Raw genomic sequence first — 18,608 nt, 5'->3', positions numbered from 1 at the left:
CGAAAACAAGCCTTTGACGTGTGATTTTCTTCTCACAGTAACGCCTCAGCAGCTTCTGTGTCTGTATGTATCCCCTTTAGTTCATATTACCAGAGGGTGCCGATCAGACGTCCTTCTGAGTTGGTTCAGGATTTTTGCCTGATCCTGAGACCTTCTGATCAGTTCGAGTTTAGAAAAATGTCCGTCCTGGAGTGGCTTTTGTAAAGTCCTGTTTTTACCCAGTGGCTGTAAGCAGCAAAAGCTATTATGGTGAAATGTTCTTAGATTCTGCATGAGGGAAAATGATACCTTGTATGTGAGTCTGACACCTGCCTCAAAAAGTTTACAAATGTCAGATGCAGATATCGATGCTGAAACCCAGAGATGATCACTAGACAGAACAGCAGCTTAGATAACAGCAGTAGTTTTACAAATAACTGGGATGGGCCATTAAAAAAAACTAACTTTAGCATCCTTCCATGTTTGTTGCACTTACTTAGACAACAGGGAGGGTGTATGTGGCAGGGTGTGGCCAGCGGTGCCGCTGCAGGGTAGGCAAACGCACCTGCAGGGCATCTGCAATCACACCTCGCCGGGTTAAAACACTGAACGGGGTCGTATCATATCGTTGATATGTTGAGCTGGCAGTGGGAGAGCTGCAGCTGTGTCTTTGTAACAGCAACCGTGTGTAAATAAAAGTATGCTGAAAAGCAGTAAACTGTCATCAGGTCTGCTGTAGTTGTTTACAGTATATACAAATATATTTGTACATGATTGCAAAATGTCAAGCCTGTAACCTGCACTGCTGTCATGTGTGTTTGAAAACTGAAAAATTATTCGAGCTTAAGAATCGGAATTTCAGGAGCAGGACCACGCCTCCAAACACACTCCTCCCGGTTCTCATCTATATATGTTCCCCCAGTTCTGCAAGCTGTTCCTTCTTGTTCCTCCCTCCCCTTTTCAGTTCTTTAACTGCTTCACTTCTATTTAGTACGTGGGGATCTGCCAGGCCCGGGAGCCGTCGCCAATCCCCTTCGAGGCCTTCCCCAAACCGCAGCTCAATTCATGTCCAAGCATCACCTTTACCTACTAAAATGCTGTCAAACCTCAAATAAGGACGTGGGCCCAGCGAGTGAATGGCAATTATATTTCATTTATTTATTTATTTCACACATGGTTCAACAATGTTTCATTTTCCTACATACAAATCCTCCTTCCCATTAATATAACACTGCACCCATGGGTGAAAAAGAGCAGGAAGAAGAATAAATTCTTGTTAGCACCTGCCCCCTATCTGCAATCTAATTATTCTTACAAGAGGGCGCCAACAACCCAAAAAACCCTCTAACATGTATCTTTATGGCACAATGCAAACCTAACAAATCAGTATAATATATATACAGCACTACTAAATGGCAATGACAAATTTTCCTTCCACATTTAGCCCAAATTACTTTCATGTTCTTCATATTGATTTATCCTTTTAAGTATGTAACACATTTTAAAACGGTGCATGTTTGTACAACTCTTGAGATTATCTTGAAGAGAATTCCAGATTCTTATACCTTTGACTGTCGGACACATTGGCCTTTGTGTGGTCCTTGCAAACACTTCCTGAACACAATACAAACAAACTTTGTAACTTAATGTATTATTTCTTGCCTTGAACATGAATAATAATTTCTGTATTTTCACTAAGTCTTCAAATTTCAACAATTTTGATTTTATAAACAGATTATTTGTTTGTTCTCTATATTTAACATTATGAACCATTCTTACCACTTTCTTCTGTAACAAGTATAGAGGATTTATATTAGTTGCATATGTATTCCCCCACACCTCAGCACAATAACTGAGATAGGGGAAAATTAGTGAGAAATATAAAATACGCATTGCCTTATAATCTAGTATAACTCTGACATTACCCAGAATATAAATATTTTTAACCATCTTTTTTCTAACATGTTCAATATGAGATTTCCATTTTAATTACCATCCAATACTACCCCCAAAAAACGGAGTTCAGTAACTCTCTCAGTCAAAACTCCATCAATGGACAGAGTTACTTCATCCTCTTTTACCCGATTTCCAGAAATCATAAATTTTGTTTTTGTCAGGTTCAAAGATAATTTGTTTACATTGTGGAGGGGTTGGTGGTGCAGGGTGGAGCAGCAGGGTCAGGGTGTGGTGTCAGGGGAAGCCAGCAAGCGTCATCTTATCGTGCCTTTCAGTAGAGGCCGGGGAGGAAAGAGGAGTTCTGACCGAAGCTGGCAGCAGAGGGCAGAGCGCTGCAAAATGCAAAAGTGAGAAAGTGAAATGACACAGAAGGAAAGTCCTGATAAGCATCTGGGTCGTGCCGCATCCTTCGTATCTACAGATGTATATACAGTGTTGGGAAGGTTACTTTTAAAATGTATTCCATTACAGAATACAGAATACATGCCCCAAAATGTATTCTGTAACGTATTCCGTTACGTTACTCAATGACAGTAACGTATTCTGAATACTTTGGAATACTTAATATATTATCATGCTTTTTACAACAACGTGAATGTACTATTGCTGTGTGATTTATTACTATTACTGAAGGTCCGCGACTCCGAACTGTAGTAAAGGGACCTCTGACTAATACGGCGGGGTCCCTGTCGGCTCGTAGCCGAAAAATAGCTTTACTTTGTTGTGTGGGTCAACTTTTCTTGCGAGAGACAGAGAGAGGCGTTGAAAGACTGCTGCAACGGAACTTATTGTTTTCGGAGGAAAACACGAACACAGTGTACAGTCGAGTCTTAATAGCTTACTTACAGCTGGGCTCGTCAGGCTCTCTTCTTGGCTACAGTGGTTATTATTATATTTACATGCTTCCAGCTCCCGTTTTTGCTCGATGACAACTCATACCTTTCCACTCCCCTTTTTCTCCCTCCTCGCGCTCACAGACCGCGACAAAATGAAACAGGAAAGTACCGCAGTGTAATCCATTTATTTCAACAAAGTAACTGTATTCTAAATACCACCTTTTTAAACGGTAACTGTAACGGAATACAGTTACTCATATTTTGTATTTTAAATACGTAACGGCGGTACATGTATTCCGTTACTCCCCAACACTGCGTATATATTATGATTTCAAACTGCCTCTCAGGATGACTATGCCCCCATTTTCCCTTCTATGGTCACACTATCATAATATGTTGGACAGCCTTTGTAGAGTGTATTATCATTATTGTAGGATCTTTAAGATATAAATCACCTGTTATTGTACTATATAAATACATTTAAACTGACCTGAGTGGGCTTAAGCTCAACATCAGCAAAATAAAGGAATTGAGCAGATCGAGGACAAATAGTATTCAAATGAATCACCATGCATGTCTCCCATCGTATACACAGACTTCTTATTGGACAGTCAAGCTGGACACAAACAAGGTGTTGCTTTCAAAACCTTTTTTCAAAAATTGTAAATTATTTTTTTAAATTTTAAATTTGAGCAACCACAAAATAATTTCACTGGAGGGAATGATTGATTCTATGTATTGTCATTAAATTATTCACATTCTTAGGTACAATAAGTGGCTAATTGCAGACAAAGGAAAGAAAGAAAAGAGTAAGTTTCACTAAGTGCCAATGTAACCCTGTATAAATACCCTCTGTTTACATAGCATCTCATGGTTTTACAGTCAAACATAGTTATGGTGGACGAGTGGCAACACTTCTCATTGCTATTGGCTGCTAGGTTGACAGCTGTCAATCAGCATCACAAAGACCCGCCCACCTGTACCTGTGGGCTGTCTGAGGAGTCCTGCGCGGCAGCCACGAGAAAAGACCATCCTTCTGGGTAGGTGAACAAATATATGCTTGTCTTTCAATAATTAATAACGTGAAGTTGAAATATTCTGTGAGGTTTGTTGTTGTTTTTTAAGAAAACGTCCTGTCCTGTCAGAAAGACTCAAATGTTCCCATATAAAGTAGGCCTACGTCTTTTATCCTCCCAAATAATCCAAGCTGTCAGTCTGCAGCTTAGAAACTGTTTGATAGCATCTTGACAAAGGCTGTTATCCTCTGCTGGTAGCAACGTTTGTTTTGGAGTCATGTAGAGAAGCAGATATAAAAATATGAAATGTTTTATAAATAGTTAATGTGCTAAATTGAGCTGACCTTTATTCTACAACAGAAACAGGACCAAACGGGAGAGGTAGAGATAACTCCTTAATTCTCTAAGCTTCTGCTCATCCTGACTGATCGTCCCTGCAGGGCTTACAGCATATTGTAGCCTTCAGTTTGCACTCACTGAAAATCCTTCACACACTTTATGTAGCTTCATTTCCTTTTTGACTTGACTCTCAGTAAGCAGGGTGATTATTTTAAGGTCACCCATTGGTTTCTGGACTTTTTGAAGCCGCACCATTGGTGGGTTTTTGTTTTCTTTCCTGACATCAGTCATGTTAGCTCTAAAGTGAACATATTTTAGACCACAGGGTGAAGTGTTAAGACATGCTAGCAAGCTTTGTAATTGCAGTCACAATCAACACACACAGACACACACAGGAAAGGTCCAATTTATTCATTCAAATTAGCAAAGTTGAGTCTCGCAGGCTCTAATCGGCTACAGTTGGCTGTGTAGCAACTGTAACACACACACACACACACACGCGCACACACACACACGCACGCACACACAGAGTACAGACCATGCTTTTCACAAAGATTTATTTCACACCAAACAAATCCCAAAACTATCCACAGCTGAGATGTGACTGATTGCTTACTTGGTATATGAAGGTGACATCCAGGAAGGGTGAGAGTCTGCACGGTGGGACGTTGGGGGGCGGGGTCAAGGCATCAGAGGGTGGGCACGCAGGTGAAGCGGTGAGCAGTAATGTTAAAGCCCTGAGGCCTGTGTTTATTGAGGGGCGTGTCCAGATGAAGCCCATGTCGAGGCTGCTTATTGGTCTTATCTTTTATCGTGTGATAAAAGATAAACAAGGCCTCGTTTCCTTGAAATGACATCACTGTCTCATTATGGGATTCAAGCTGTCACAAACACATGGGAATGAGTTTTTTGCATGAACTGGAGGATCATCACGAGCTTGCACGGAGATTTTAAGCACATGAAGCTTGCATGGAGAATCTCAAAAAACATCAGCAGTTAGGGAGCATTTTGATATGCTGGTGCCCAATAATAACATAAGTCTTGAATCAATCTCAGGTTGAGATTGAAGCAATCCAGCACTTAACAGCAGGGTGCAAGATGCTAGCAGGCAGGGCATACATGGAACGCCATAACCAAGTGGCCGGCGTAGTGTACAGGAACATCTGTGCAGGGCAGCTCCAGGAGGTCGATAGATTAAAGTACAATAAAAGGATTTCAGGGAACAGCCCGTAATCATCTGTAACTCAGATCATACATTTGATCATCCTTCATTTGAATCTGTCCTGGTACGCAGCAAGTCATCCACCACGACCTGAAATCACAGTTCTTGTAGTGGCACTTGTCTGGCTGCATTGTGCCAAGTGGAAGTGGGCTTGTGGTGTGGGGCTGATTTTCAGGTCTTGTAACCTTAAATCCGGTGAGAGGAACTCCTGATGCTTCAGCATACCGAGACACAATGTCACATTTCCAGTTTTGTGGGAACAATTTGGGAATGACATGGACGAGCAAGTTTGGTCTGAACAGGTTCCTGACATGAACCCAACAGAACACACTGAGATGAATTCGAGCTGAGACTGTGAGCCAGCATCAGTGTCTGACCTCACAGATGTGCTTCTGAATAATGGTCAGAAATCCCAATTAAAACCTTTGTGGAAAGCCTCCCGAGAAGAGTTTAAGCTGTTATACCTGCAAAGAGCTGGACGATATTATATTAAACCCTGTGGATTCAGAATGGCATGTCACTCAAGTTCATATGCTTGTGAAGGCAGACGAATAGTTTTGGCAACACTGTATGTGGAATTACCCAGTTCATGATGTATTTACATGTGTATTGATAAATCAATAACACAGAGCTCTGTACCCATGAACAGTGTGATTCTTGTTTAAAGGCATAAACATTTCAGCACTTATATCTATTTCTTATCTAGATAACACACAAAAAAACGAATCTGAATTTTATGAAGCGAGAAAAGAACCCACAACAGAAGTAGTCTGGTGTGGATCCAGTGCATTACTCAAGGAGAACGATGTGTTCTCTGTGTGATTTGTAACATTTCCTATAAATAAAAAGTTCAGACTTTTCAGTTAATACAGTAAACCACACAGCAGCCCTGCCTGTGGTTGGCAAGCAGATGGTTTACGCAGATTATCAGGCTCATGAGCAGATTAGCTTAGTGCTTCAGTGACAGGTTACTTGATGGACTTGTAGATAAAGCCTCTCTCTGCCTTTCTTTAATTAGAGTGAGACAAAAGTTACAAATGGCTCGTTTAGGGTAAGCAGATGACTGTGTCATAAAGAGTGAACAAACTGGCAGGTGGCAGTGTGCTATCAGAGGAACAAATACTGAAATAAAATAGTGATGTCACAGTGTACTCAGGGGCCGTTGTGTCAGGGTGCTGGAAACAGCTGTTTCATGCTGCTCGTTTCAGTCCCTCTTCATATTTTTATGCTTCTACTCAGGCGGCTGTGCATGACTCACACTTCAGAATGATGCTTATTCTTATATTGAACCGTCAGTTTGAGTTTGTAAATGTGGTTTGGCTTAATGTTGCTGGTGGTCATGTTTAGAAGTGATACTGTGAAATAAAGGCATCTGACAGGTTCTCTTTCTTCTCGTCTCCAGTCTCTGTGTTGATCCCGAAGCAGTATGGAGGAGAGTGACCTGCTCAAGGAGAGGCTCCAGGCCATCACTGTAATGCTCCTGTCTACTCTGAGCAGTCACAGACACTTGTGCTACACTTCTAAAGATATCTGCTTATCTATTTGACAATTATTCACACTTTCATTTAGAAGTTTTAGAGCATGATGCAGATGTTACTGAGACGTGTACAGTCTGTACCTTTTTTCTTTTTTACTGTACTCTAAAATAAAACATGTAACTTACAAATAATTATTATTATTTAAATAAGTAACAAATTAAATCTTTGTGGCTTTTGACTCTAAAAAATGTAAATTAGTTCTTTTGTCATTTGTTTATGACCTTTTTCTGTCCTTTAACTTTCACTTAACTTTGGAACATTTAAAACTTAAATGAAACAGTTTAAACTATTCTGAGGATTAGTTTGCTTTTGTAGCCAAGTACAGGATAGGGTAGGGGAGGTTAAAGTAAGATGGAGAGAATGGGCCAATAGCTCGATTGGCAGGAGGGTCATGGTGAGTTGCGTGCAGAAGAATGAGTGGAGCCACAGGTAAAGTTGCTTTGAATTGTATTGAATTATATAGCAACAATTAAACAGCACTTCATAAACAGGAATGACACATTAAATAAGATACAACAACAGCAATAATAATAGTAACCAGAATCCTATCTGAGCTCAGATATGTCAGTCTTGCCGGCTTAATAGTCAGTGTTCAGTCAAGTCAAATCCAAAAGGTCAAAAGTCTGTGATGGGTGTGATTTTGTCCAACCGCTCTGTTGCAATTGTTCGTGAGAGAAGAGCAACCTGCCCTTCTGGGCCAACTCGGAATGGCTGTGGTTCGGTTCAAAGGGAACGGCTCGCCATCTTCCTCGTCAGGAAGAAATCCAGGTCTCACGATCCCACAAAAAAAGCCTAGCCTGTAAACAACAGGGCTATTACTAATTCAATTCACACTCTAATGATATATATGGCCATATGTAAATAATTTAAGTGCTATAACAAATCAAGCACAAAACATTAATTCTAATTTCTAATTACAGTCTATACAGTGCATCTTAATCATGAATGCAATCTTTAAATCACAATCAGCTTATTTTTCCATCAAGGTGCACATTTCTATCAGAAACCAGAAATAAACCATGAACTATGGTAGATTATCTTTTACAGTACTGCCCCTTTTACTGAATTACAGGAGCATTGCTTTGCACTGCATGGCAATGAAGCAATATGTTAATTACACTCAATGTACAAAATAAAATGACCAAAAATATACAAAAGCCCACAGGCTGTAGTTTTACAGTATGTGGTAACGTATCAGCACAGTAAGAATATGCAGAGACATCTTTACAGTGCCGCTCGAGCATCAAATAAAATAGATTCATAACCTTTAAGATCAAAATTAACTTCATTCCATCATCTTATTTTAGTGCATTTAATATTCAACATGTAATACTAGAACATCAGCAGCACACAAGCTGAGTGCTCAGAGTAGCTGAACGCCAAACCCGTGTGTTCTCCCCGTGTCTTCTTATATTTAGATTATTTATCTTTTATTATTGATTTACTTTAGCTCAACTCAGTGATTAACAGAGTAACAATGAATCACAATTAGCAATAACAATGTTGTAGTGCATTACAGAGTCGTGTAAACTCACTGGGTTACATTTTCAATAGATATTTGACTTATTCTGACAATCCATTGTAAATTGTAAATGTTTCATATATTCACTCATTTAAGCTTTTGCTTTTGATGAAACAGCAGAAGCATCGAATTCAAGAGGACATTAAAAAGAAGAAAGTGAAACTCGATCAAGAGAAATTCAAACTGCAACATCTGAAGGTTGGTTTGAATAAATGATCGGCTATAACAGCAGATAAAGTGTAGAGCAAATCATTTCATTGGATGTGTATTATCAGCATGAACTGCAGAAGTAATCGATTCATTTCAATTCAGTTTTACTGATACAGCGCCAAATCACAACAACAGTTGCCTCAAGGTGCTTTATATTGTAAGGTAGACCCTACAATAATACAACAGAGAAAAACCCAACAATCATATGACCCCCTATGAGCAAGCACTTTGGCAACAGTGGGAAGGAAAAACTCCATTTTAACAGGAATGTCGCAGCAGATGGCCACGACTGGTTGGGGTGAGGAGAGAAAGACAGGATAGTCGTCCTACCTGTTTGCAGACCTGTATTTTTACTTCCAGTCCCAATCCACACTAGTGATAATTCTGTTCTTCTGTACAGAAAAAGGCTCTGAGAGAGCAGTGGCTGCTGCGAGACTCCCATAATGGAGTAGACTGCACACAGCAGCAGAGCTTTCTGTCTGACCGGGAACACACCAGAGCCCTGCAGCTCAGCATCCACAGGTACAAAATCAGCTCAAACAGAGCTCACAGAGAAGCACATATCTTCACCATAGATTACGCATGGGCATTGTTTGGCCTTGCAGGCCACAGCCTTTTGGTGTCTCTGACATCTAAAGGTGAATGGGAAATTAGAATTCAAATGTAAATAAGTATAATGCAGCTTGTTCCATTTTAGACATCAAACACTCATTGATCATCTCCAGTCAGAGAACGGTGCACTGTGTGTTTTGTAAGTTTGTGAGAGATGTGGGTTTGCTAGCTCTGAAAGATGTCAGCACACAAAAAAGATTGATGCAGAATATAGTTTTTAACGAGGTAAATCCTTAAACACAAGGATTACAATTTGAATTGCTGTTAGGAGACTAAACATGGCAAATGGACTGATTCTTATATAGCGCTTTTCTACTCTCCCAGAGTACTCAAAGGGCTCTATACAACATGCCTCATTCACACCCACTCATACAAGCACTTCTAAACACAAGTGCAAACTAATCTACATTCACACTCCAATGAACACATCGGAGGGCAACTTGGGGTTAGTATCTTGCCCAAGGATATTTGGCATGCAGACTGGGGAAGCCAAGGATCGAACCACCAACCTTCCAATCAGTAGCTGATCTGCTCTACCACCTGAGCCACACCCATCCCAGCTTGAGGAGTCCAGATCCTCACTGAAACTTGGCAGCTCTGCACTCACCTTCAGGACTGAGGACATGGTGAGAGCCCTCAGGAGGACCAGGGAGAGGAGCTCACCCGGCCCTGACAACATCAGCAGTCGAGTTCTGAGACAGGGCAACTAGGAAGTGTGTTCCGGACTCTATTTCAACACTCAATTGACAGTCACACCGTCCCCAAAAGAAACAACCCAAAGTCTCTGAATGATCTTCGTCCTGCGGCCCTCACCTCCCTGGTGATGAAGGCCATGGAGAAGATCATAAAACAGCACATCAAGAGCAACTGACCCACTGATGGACCCTCCCCAGTTTGCTTACCGTGCACGCAGAGGCGTCGATGATGCAACAATCTTCATCTTGGACTCCATCCACAAACATCTGGAGCTCCCTGACTCCTCTGCCAGACTTCTGTTTGCTGATTTCTCATCAGCGTTCAACACTCTGCAGCCTCACATCCCGGCCACTAAACTTTCCTCCCGATTTCACCTGGATGATCAGCTAATCCTGTGGACAGAGATGGGCAGTAACGTGTTACTGTAATCTGATTACTTTTTTAAAGTAAAGTTGGGTATTTTAACAAGAGAGTCTATGAGGTTGCCAGCCTCAAATAGCCTTCAGAGGCACTGCAGTTTTTGGCACTTTCACATTGGCCACATTTTCAGGCCCAGAGGTTACTGTTTCTCATGTGATGTCCTGCCCTGTTACTACCCTGCCCTGACCCCTCTGTCTCCTTAGGATTGAAATGGAGGTGGATTCTCTGGAGAGAGAAGAGTCTATGATCAGCGTTAATGAGAGTTTTATCCTCAGTAGACTCAAGACAGTGGAGAAAAGTCCGGAGGACATTATCAAGGTATATACAAACACACATTCTCACAGATACACAGGTGTAGTGTTGTGCTCCCTTTAGTACCTGTTATACTTACTGAGTTGTGCGTGTCTTCTAGGAAGCCCACAACAGCTTTGTTCCTGGTAAGTCATGCGACATCATTTGCAACATCTCTGGTGTTGCGACGAAAGATGAACCCAAGCTAACAGTTCTGTTTTTGTTCTTGCAGAACCATTACACATAACCACAGCAATCCCTGAATCCTTCTCCTCACCAGCCAGTGAACAGTGTGAGCCAAACACACCACAGCAGAGTGAGATCATTCATACATTTAAAACTGTTATACACAATAGCACTGAAATACACAAGAGTTTGCTAATTTAGAACTGAATTTATAGTGCTGTGTTGTGATAACTGTGAACAGTTCACAGCTAGATCCTCAAAGACGTACACTGGAGCTCAAAATTAAAGTGGACATGAAACACTACACATAAGAGCCAGTTTGCATCATGGAGCCCTGACTAACAGTAAAATGGATTTAAGAAATAAGTGCTTTCAAAAGATGTTTAGCGCCATCTTCTGTCAGCACAGAATGTGACGTCACCTGGTTGGTTGTGGCTAATAAACCCACATTAGTTTATGTTAGCTAACTGGTGACAGAACCAACAACTCAGTGGAAAACACTTTTGTGCTGCCCCTGGCTGCAGCAGTAAAACCAAGGACATACTGTCCACTTATACTGTCTGTCTCTTTAACAATAATTGGCTCCATTGTTTGGCTACATTCACTCAAACATGAAAATCTGTCCTCATTTTTGAAGTTCTTTACAAACACACAGATTATGAGTAACAGCTGGATTTTTTGTATGTGTGTAGTGTTTCATGTCTGCTTTAATTTTGCGTTCCAGTGTGCTGTAGTTTTTGAGGATCTACCTGTGAACGTTGCACAGGTATCAGAACGCTGAGTAAAGGATGTCTATATGACTCAATCCTAGTTTCTGCACAAAAAACGTGATTCATCATTTTCCACAGATCTTTAAAAAGGACATCAGAAAGTCACATAAATGTAACTTTTTCACCTCATTAGTCCACATTCTTTCATCTTTGACCACACATCTATGTTTCTGGGTTCTACACTGTCCTGTATATGTTATATCAGATATACCATATCTCAGAGCTCAAAGAAAACTTTTAATTTTTCCTCTGCTTTATTTTTATACATTTGTATCACCCATTGAGAATGACCTGTGGAGACTTGCATTAACTAATGTACAGGACATGGATTGTGCTGTGCACCTGGACTGATGTCATGATAATCAGGATAAACTTTAACTGCATTAAGTGCATCTGCCCTCTGTGTCCCAGCTCTGTTTAACATGCAGATCAATGTGGCTAAAAATACTCTGACTGGGGAGAGCTCAGTACTTTCTACGCCAGATGTTCTTCTGAAAGACTTTCACCAAAACACCGGGCTCAGGGTTTATGATGATGTCCAGAAGTGTGTTTGTGCACTCAACTCTCAACAGGTATTTTTATTATTCTGAGCCAAACTCTGACTTCACTTTAAGCAGTGGAGGTGCATGCTTTGTTTCATTCCATTTTGGCTTTGAAACAGATTTGTATGAGAATATTAGCTCCCTGTAACTTTTGATTAGTGACCCTAATACTCCACAACTGGTAATAGTGACACCAGCATTTTCACCAAAGTCCCAGTAGCTGCGACTGGCACAGAGTAGTGGACTGGGCTAATGTTACACTGGATTAATGTAAAGCTATCTACCTGCTTTAGGGTGTGCCAAAGGCAAACAAAGATTTGTTGTATATGATGAATATAAATGAAGGCATGCACTATATCGTTTCTCTATTTCAAGAGAGAGAAAACTACAGTAATGAAGGATGCAGCCGACTGTCGTCTGTTACTGTTGGAACCATCTGCATGGTTCTTAGTTGGTTTTTCCTTTGTTTAAATCTTTATTTTAATAAATCTCAAAAACTATGACAATAAATAAAGGAGCAATAATCCACTGTCTCTTAACTGAGTTCTGTATCACATAGTAGCAACTCCAAATCCACAGTCCTGAGCTGCGGCCTCACTTAGCTGCAAAACAGTCACCCACACGAATAAAGCCTGTGTGGGGAAACACTGGCATGAACATCTCAAGCTAATATAGATTTCTGTTAGCAATTCTGCTGACAAAGAACAAGCATTTTAGCTGTACATGTTCCTTTTCAAGTAGCTCATGAAGTGACATAAACAGAATACGTCATGTTAGCTTCTGTTGTGTTTGAATTCCTTTCAGTTTCTGAGTCCTGGTTTTTTTGTACTTCTAGGCATCACGTGGCCAGAATGGTGTTTCTGAGCTATCGGCCAATGAGGTGGAACATTTACTGAGAAATGCTACAATGCATTGTCAAGCAAAGCACCAAAACTGGAACAGGGTGGAGGAGCATGACCTCGGGAAGCAGCCAGGACACTATGCTGTCCTGCAAAGACACAAAGCAGAGAAAGACTTTAGCTCCAACGAAAACAGCCAAAGAAACCCACACAGTGAGCGTCACTACTGTAACCAGGACAGCTGTCTTATCAAAAATGAAGGCAGGAGCCAGCAAAGCAATCTGACGGAAAGTTGTGTGACGCGCCTGGATCACTATGGCAACCAGCGAGATTGTCACTGTAGTTCATATCCAGTGACAAATTGTCACCGTCTTCAGGAAGGCGGGTCTGCAAGCCACCAGCCCAGTGGCATGACCAGAAGCAGCAGCAGGATCACTGAACCATCCAGGTGCTGCGTACCTCTTAGAACACATGACCAGGAAATACTAACACACACACGGTTCAGCTACACTCCCTGTTATATTCCTGCTATTGATTATATCAGTGAGGAAGAACATTACCGCCCATCATTGTACCAGTCAAACAGACAAACTGGGAACAGACACAGAGCACCCCTTACTGGAGATGACCCTCCTTGCACAGTCCTTAGCGTCTTGGACACTGCTGAGCCAATCACAGCCATATTCATGGGTTTTCAGTCAGCGTTGGGCGAGAGCCGGCAGGTTCAGGAGTTTGAAGGTTCCCTCGAGGCTGAACTGGTCATTGTTGAGGACGATGAAGACTATGATGACAGCAACATGAAGGAGAAGAAGAGCCACGGGCACATTCCAAAGCCAAGCGCAAGCAATGGAGCTGCTGCACACGTGCAGGGACTTGGAGACGGACACAGAGAGAGAGCGGCGGGACCAGGCGTCAGAAAGATCCGGAAAAAACAACAACCGTGCTGTAGTGTCTGCTAACTGAAAGCCTTCTTTTTTACGTGGTGCTGCCTAAAATGACCGATTCTCCTCGAGCGCTTAGTGACCGACTGCTTTTGTGAAAGGGAAGATGTGAAATCATCTCCAGCTAATAAACATGTGACACTGCAACTAAAGAGCCCTGTTTAATTTGGTCAGTCTTTATAACGTGTTCCCCACGTATCCCATACTGCTGTGTGTCGCTGTAAGTGGACTGTTTTTATATAGCGCTTTTCTACTCTGCTTCACCAAATCACACACAATCACACAAGCACTGTTTTCCATGCCTAAGTACTAACAATGAATGAATGAATGAATGAATGCATCAGAGAGCAACTGGGAGTTCAGTATGTTGCCCCAGGATATATATGCTACAGATTAATGTAAAATGTAAGATGACTTGAAAAGATTAACCCACAAATCTGTCATCTGAAGCTGGAATGCATGGAGAAAAAAGACAAACCAAAATAAATCACTTTGAACAGGATTAAATCCAAGTGACACACGTGTTCTTACTGCACATGTGCTAGCAGTGCTTTAGCATGTCTGCTCCTAGCTCCCAGTATTCAAAGCCCAGGCAGCTAGCTTTAACCTCTCAGAATAGCAACTCAAAACTGTACTGTTTAACATTTACTCATTTCATTGTTACACTGCAGAGCTGCTGGTTGTGACAAAGAACAGCAGAGCAACACCAGCATGATGATGACTGGACTGTAAGATGCTTCACTTTTACTGCTTCAAAGCACTCAAATAAGCCCAGCTCTGATCTTTAGGATTAGGTTTGGACAGCATGTTAGCCTGAAGAACTTTGTAGGTTCATGCATGTTTCTGTTTTGTTTTGTTTGTTCCCAAAAGCCTATGACAGTAATAAATTAACCAAAATTATGCATTTCCAAGACGCAGCTCTTGATCTGTTGAGGAGAGATCACATGATCTTTATATGATATTTTCCATATGTTGACAATGCACAGCACAATTTTAAGAGTCAGAACTTTGAATTTAAAAGGCTTTTTGTCCGTTTTCAACCAATAAATCATGAAGCTCATATTGAAGACCGTAATGGATGTAAGCTAACATTTAATGGGTAGTTACCATGACCCCAATCTAAAATCCTTTATCAGAATTAATTCAAAACAATGGTTTACATAGACACGCACAGACACACACAGACACACATGGAGGTAATAACATTAATGATCTTCTTATAGTCCTCAGGTCCAAATTAAACAATATTACAGACCAAGCACATGTTCCCATAGCAACAGACACAATATTAGGTTTGACCAGTGGAGCGCACTGTGGCTCCCTCTGCTGGTAATAACGGATTGGAGTGACCTACTTCATAATGACTTCGCACTGTGTTGAATGTGTTGGTGAATGTTTGCATTACTTTCCTGTGCTATGCAGCATATTCTGTTCTGAGCTGGCCCACGTGGGTTTAATAATACCAAAACAATATCAGCTGATAAATACTGAACAACAACCGGATGGACAAGTGTGATATTTGTTATCTAAAATATCTAAGCTGCACAACAGCAGCATGACTGCATTAGCATTCACAGCTCAGGTGCAAATGTTTCAGTTTTGCTTTCTCCAACTGGAACATTTGCATATGAGAAACAACATTCATCATGGCAGATCATTTCCTGACAGTGGAAGCTTAAACATCTGGTTTGTAAATACCTGACAGTAAAATCATAATTTTACTGTCATCAGCATTTGTAAACCTTTTTGTTCTGATTCAGTGTCCATTCTGATAGTGCCTTTAAACATTTGGGTGCAGTGTGTGAGATGACAAGCATGTAGAAAGGCATGGAACAATGATGCTAATAAACCAACTCATCCCGTGTACGCTGCTCTGACCATTTAATGCGTGTGCGACATTAATCCTGTGTGACACGAGTCAGCTCAGATGTCCCCACAGAGTCACGCTGGAAATCACTCTCTGTTAGTCGCTCGTGTCATTAAAGAACTATCCATGAGTTTAACGTCATTAATGCAGGTGCCCGTATCACTGGCTTTGGCACACAGCCACCATTATATTTATCAGCAAACGCAATGAAACTGTGTGCTGTGGCAGGCAGGACGTGGACCCAAATGCAGACATTCGTGCACGGAAAAATAAACTTTGAATCGGCAGCTTTATTTGCTGGAAAAATCCTTCATAATATAACTTACAGAAAACAAACCAAAAACCTAGATTATAAAACTAAGAACAAAACACTGGGAAACTAGAAGCGTAGAAAAACTGAAACCAGAAACACGAGCGACTTACAGCACATGAGGAGGTACAACGTGACAAAGGGCAGAGGAAAACACAGGGCTTGAATACAGTAAAGAGGGAAACGGGAGGGAAACACAGCTGGGACCAGAGATGGGCAGTAACGCGTTACTTGTAATCTGATTACTTTTTTCAGGTAACGAGTAAAGTAAGGGATTACTATTGCAAAAACGGTAATTAGATTACTGTTACTTTCCCGTAGGAACGCTGCGTTACTGCGTTACTAAAACCATGATTTTATTGCGAGTGTCTCATGACAGTGACGTAAGCAAGTGCGACGTTGGTGACAACAGCTGTGTGCAGATCAACAATGGATAACATATCGAGTGCGGCAGAGAGTATGAGCGTGCAGCGTTTAAAGCGTGGAAGTACTGACCTTACTTTGATTTTGATTCCATAAAAAGTGACAAAAACATTAGCCTCCGTTAGCATTGTGCGTGGGAAGAAAACTTCTTTTTACAGCAAAAAAAACCCCTAAACAAGCACCGAGTGCGCTAAGACATGATGGGAAACTCACAGAGAAACTCGTGGATTCTTCCACTGACCGCTGCGGCACACCTGCACCAGGGTAAACCTCCGCCTACCCCACTCCTGCTTTACAGGTGAAAATAGAGCAACAGGACCGCTGAGTCTTTGACTTTATTTATTTTCTGCTGTGTTTTACTTGCATCTATTTGAAAGACTGAGTGTAAACACAAAAAATATTTTATTTTATGTTCTGGAATGTGCAGAAAATAGGTTTAAATGTTAAACTAATTTCTTCCAGTCAGAGAATGTTGCATATAATTACATTTTTGCTTGATGCATAAAGTTAAAAGATTAAAACTAATAAAACAAGTTTTAAAAAGAGACTTTTCCATTTGATTACATTTTGTATGATGGGGAGTCAAATCAAATGTGAGGAGTGATACAAGAGCCACACACAAACCTGGACTTACACACACATGCTGACGCAGTGAAGAATGCTTTGCTAACCAGTGCTCATGCTGCTACAAAAAAAGGTGCTCCACACACACACACACACACACACACACACCAATATAATTTGGACAAGGTTTTATGGATTCAGTTCTCAATTTTCAGACGGGGGCCACTTGGCTTGTCGGGCATTAATACTTCTTGGCTGACTGGAGGTAGGCAACGTTCTTGTGGTCAGTTCAGACAACAAATGATAATCAGAGTCTTCAAGCCGGTGCATCAGTTCCTCTAGTCTCATATTCAGAGCCAGAAGCTCCTGATTCATGGTAGTTCTGCTCTGCAGGGGAGACACAGTGAGAGAAAACAGCCCAGGGTTGTACCATAGTTTTTACACTGTTGTGATACAAATCCTACACTAGTGTCCTGTAACTGTTTTAAGGTGTCAGGATGGATGAGGATAGTCAAATTCACAACACCCCTTCTCAAACATATACATTTTTCTACAGTTTGTTTTCCAAGTAGTTGGCAGATGTGCTGCGCAGGTGTTCAGCAAGAGTTTTGTAACCAAAAACACACCAACACACTCACACTGATAGGGGGGTAGAGAGAGCAGAAAGAGGGAGACAGAGCAAGGTGACCCAGAAGGAGACCATGACACATTTGATTTGACTGATGGTGCTGACTCAGCTCGCCTTAATAACGACTACATGTTAGATGTGTTGTGTGATTTAGACCTCGTCTGTCCCACAGAGCACTCGACAGATCAGGCCCACACGTGTCTGCTACCTGACTATCATCTCTTTGTCAGCAGTGCTGGATGTTAAGAAGTTAAGGTTCTTATTAGCTTTATTAGTTTTGCCCTTTTTACCCTTTGGCAATGGACCAGCTAAATGGGATGCAGCAGTCATTTCTTTCAGTATTATCTCATGTGTTTTTCCTGCTGTGGCATCAACGTTTCTGTTGTCCACTGTGGTATGAAGGAGGTGTTTAGGTCCTTAACTAAGCTCTTTGGTCTGTGCTGCTGCCTTCACCTGGCAATGGTTCTCTGTTTGTGATGTTGGTTTCCTCATGCACACATCTGGATGGATGGATGATATAAGCAACAGCTGGGAGTAGTTTACTCGTATATATATGCTGTCCTGTAGCAGTAGCATTCATATGGTCCTGTGTTTCAGACCCATATTTGACCTCATGCTTTCCTGCATGAGGTCATCATTGTGCACTTTGTGTTAAATGCAGGACAAACAATATAAAAACTGAACACGTAAGCTGCAAACTCTTGAACATCTGTATCCAACCTCGAAAACTGAACATTTCTAAAAACCTTTGTCTTCTAAACTTTATTTTCTGTCCCTGTAAGCTCTTTTCTTCTTCTTCTTCTTCTTGTTATTATTGAATTTACTTACAACTTTAATCTCAGTCATTATTTTTCTTTTCATTTGAAGATCCCTCTCTCCCAGACTGTTATTGTGTTTTACT

General features: G+C 41.2%; 2 protein-coding genes across 3 annotated transcripts in view; one reads left to right on the top strand and one right to left on the bottom strand.

The window, feature by feature from the left end:
* The first annotated feature begins 4,848 nt into the window (after nt 1-4,848).
* Nucleotides 4,849-18,508, top strand: palmda (palmdelphin a). 2 transcript variants are annotated; one of them, XM_084913130.1, is made up of 8 exons: nt 4,849-6,819; nt 8,526-8,606; nt 9,019-9,140; nt 10,550-10,664; nt 10,759-10,783; nt 10,870-10,929; nt 12,005-12,165; nt 12,971-18,508. In XM_084913130.1, exons 1-8 carry the CDS (start codon nt 6,775-6,777, stop codon nt 13,931-13,933), a joined length of 1,572 nt encoding a protein of 523 aa, XP_084769256.1. In that variant the 5' UTR covers nt 4,849-6,774; the 3' UTR covers nt 13,934-18,508. The 2 variants fall into 2 exon arrangements, with proteins under 2 accessions (XP_084769256.1, XP_084769255.1); XM_084913129.1 differs by having other exon boundaries at nt 10,870-10,953.
* Nucleotides 7,317-18,608, bottom strand: part of LOC146366359 (uncharacterized) — a 49,237-nt gene continuing 37,945 nt past the window's right edge. The window contains exons 7-8 of the transcript XR_014797634.1: nt 10,133-10,318; nt 7,317-7,683 (exon numbers count right to left, since the gene is read on the bottom strand). The gene's annotated coding sequence lies outside the window, so the exon portion shown is untranslated. The remainder of the gene's footprint in view (nt 7,684-10,132; nt 10,319-18,608) is intronic.

The sequence above is a fragment of the Perissodus microlepis genome, chromosome 18, assembly GCF_051167445.1.
Source record: "Perissodus microlepis isolate ML-2025 ecotype Zambia chromosome 18, ASM5116744v1, whole genome shotgun sequence".
NCBI classification, from domain to species: Eukaryota; Metazoa; Chordata; class Actinopteri; order Cichliformes; family Cichlidae; genus Perissodus; species Perissodus microlepis.
This window is presented reverse-complemented; position numbering and strand designations above follow the sequence as displayed.

Excerpts from the sequence above, each read along its gene's own strand:
- palmda (XM_084913129.1), top strand. The coding sequence starts at position 6,775 with ATGGAGGAGAGTGACCTGCTCAAGGAGAGGCTCCAGGCCATCACT. Across the intron at positions 10,665-10,758 it reads GTCCGGAGGACATTATCAAG|GAAGCCCACAACAGCTTTGT; the intron begins GTATATACAAAC and ends CGTGTCTTCTAG. Across the intron at positions 12,166-12,970 it reads GTGCACTCAACTCTCAACAG|GCATCACGTGGCCAGAATGG; the intron begins GTATTTTTATTA and ends TTGTACTTCTAG.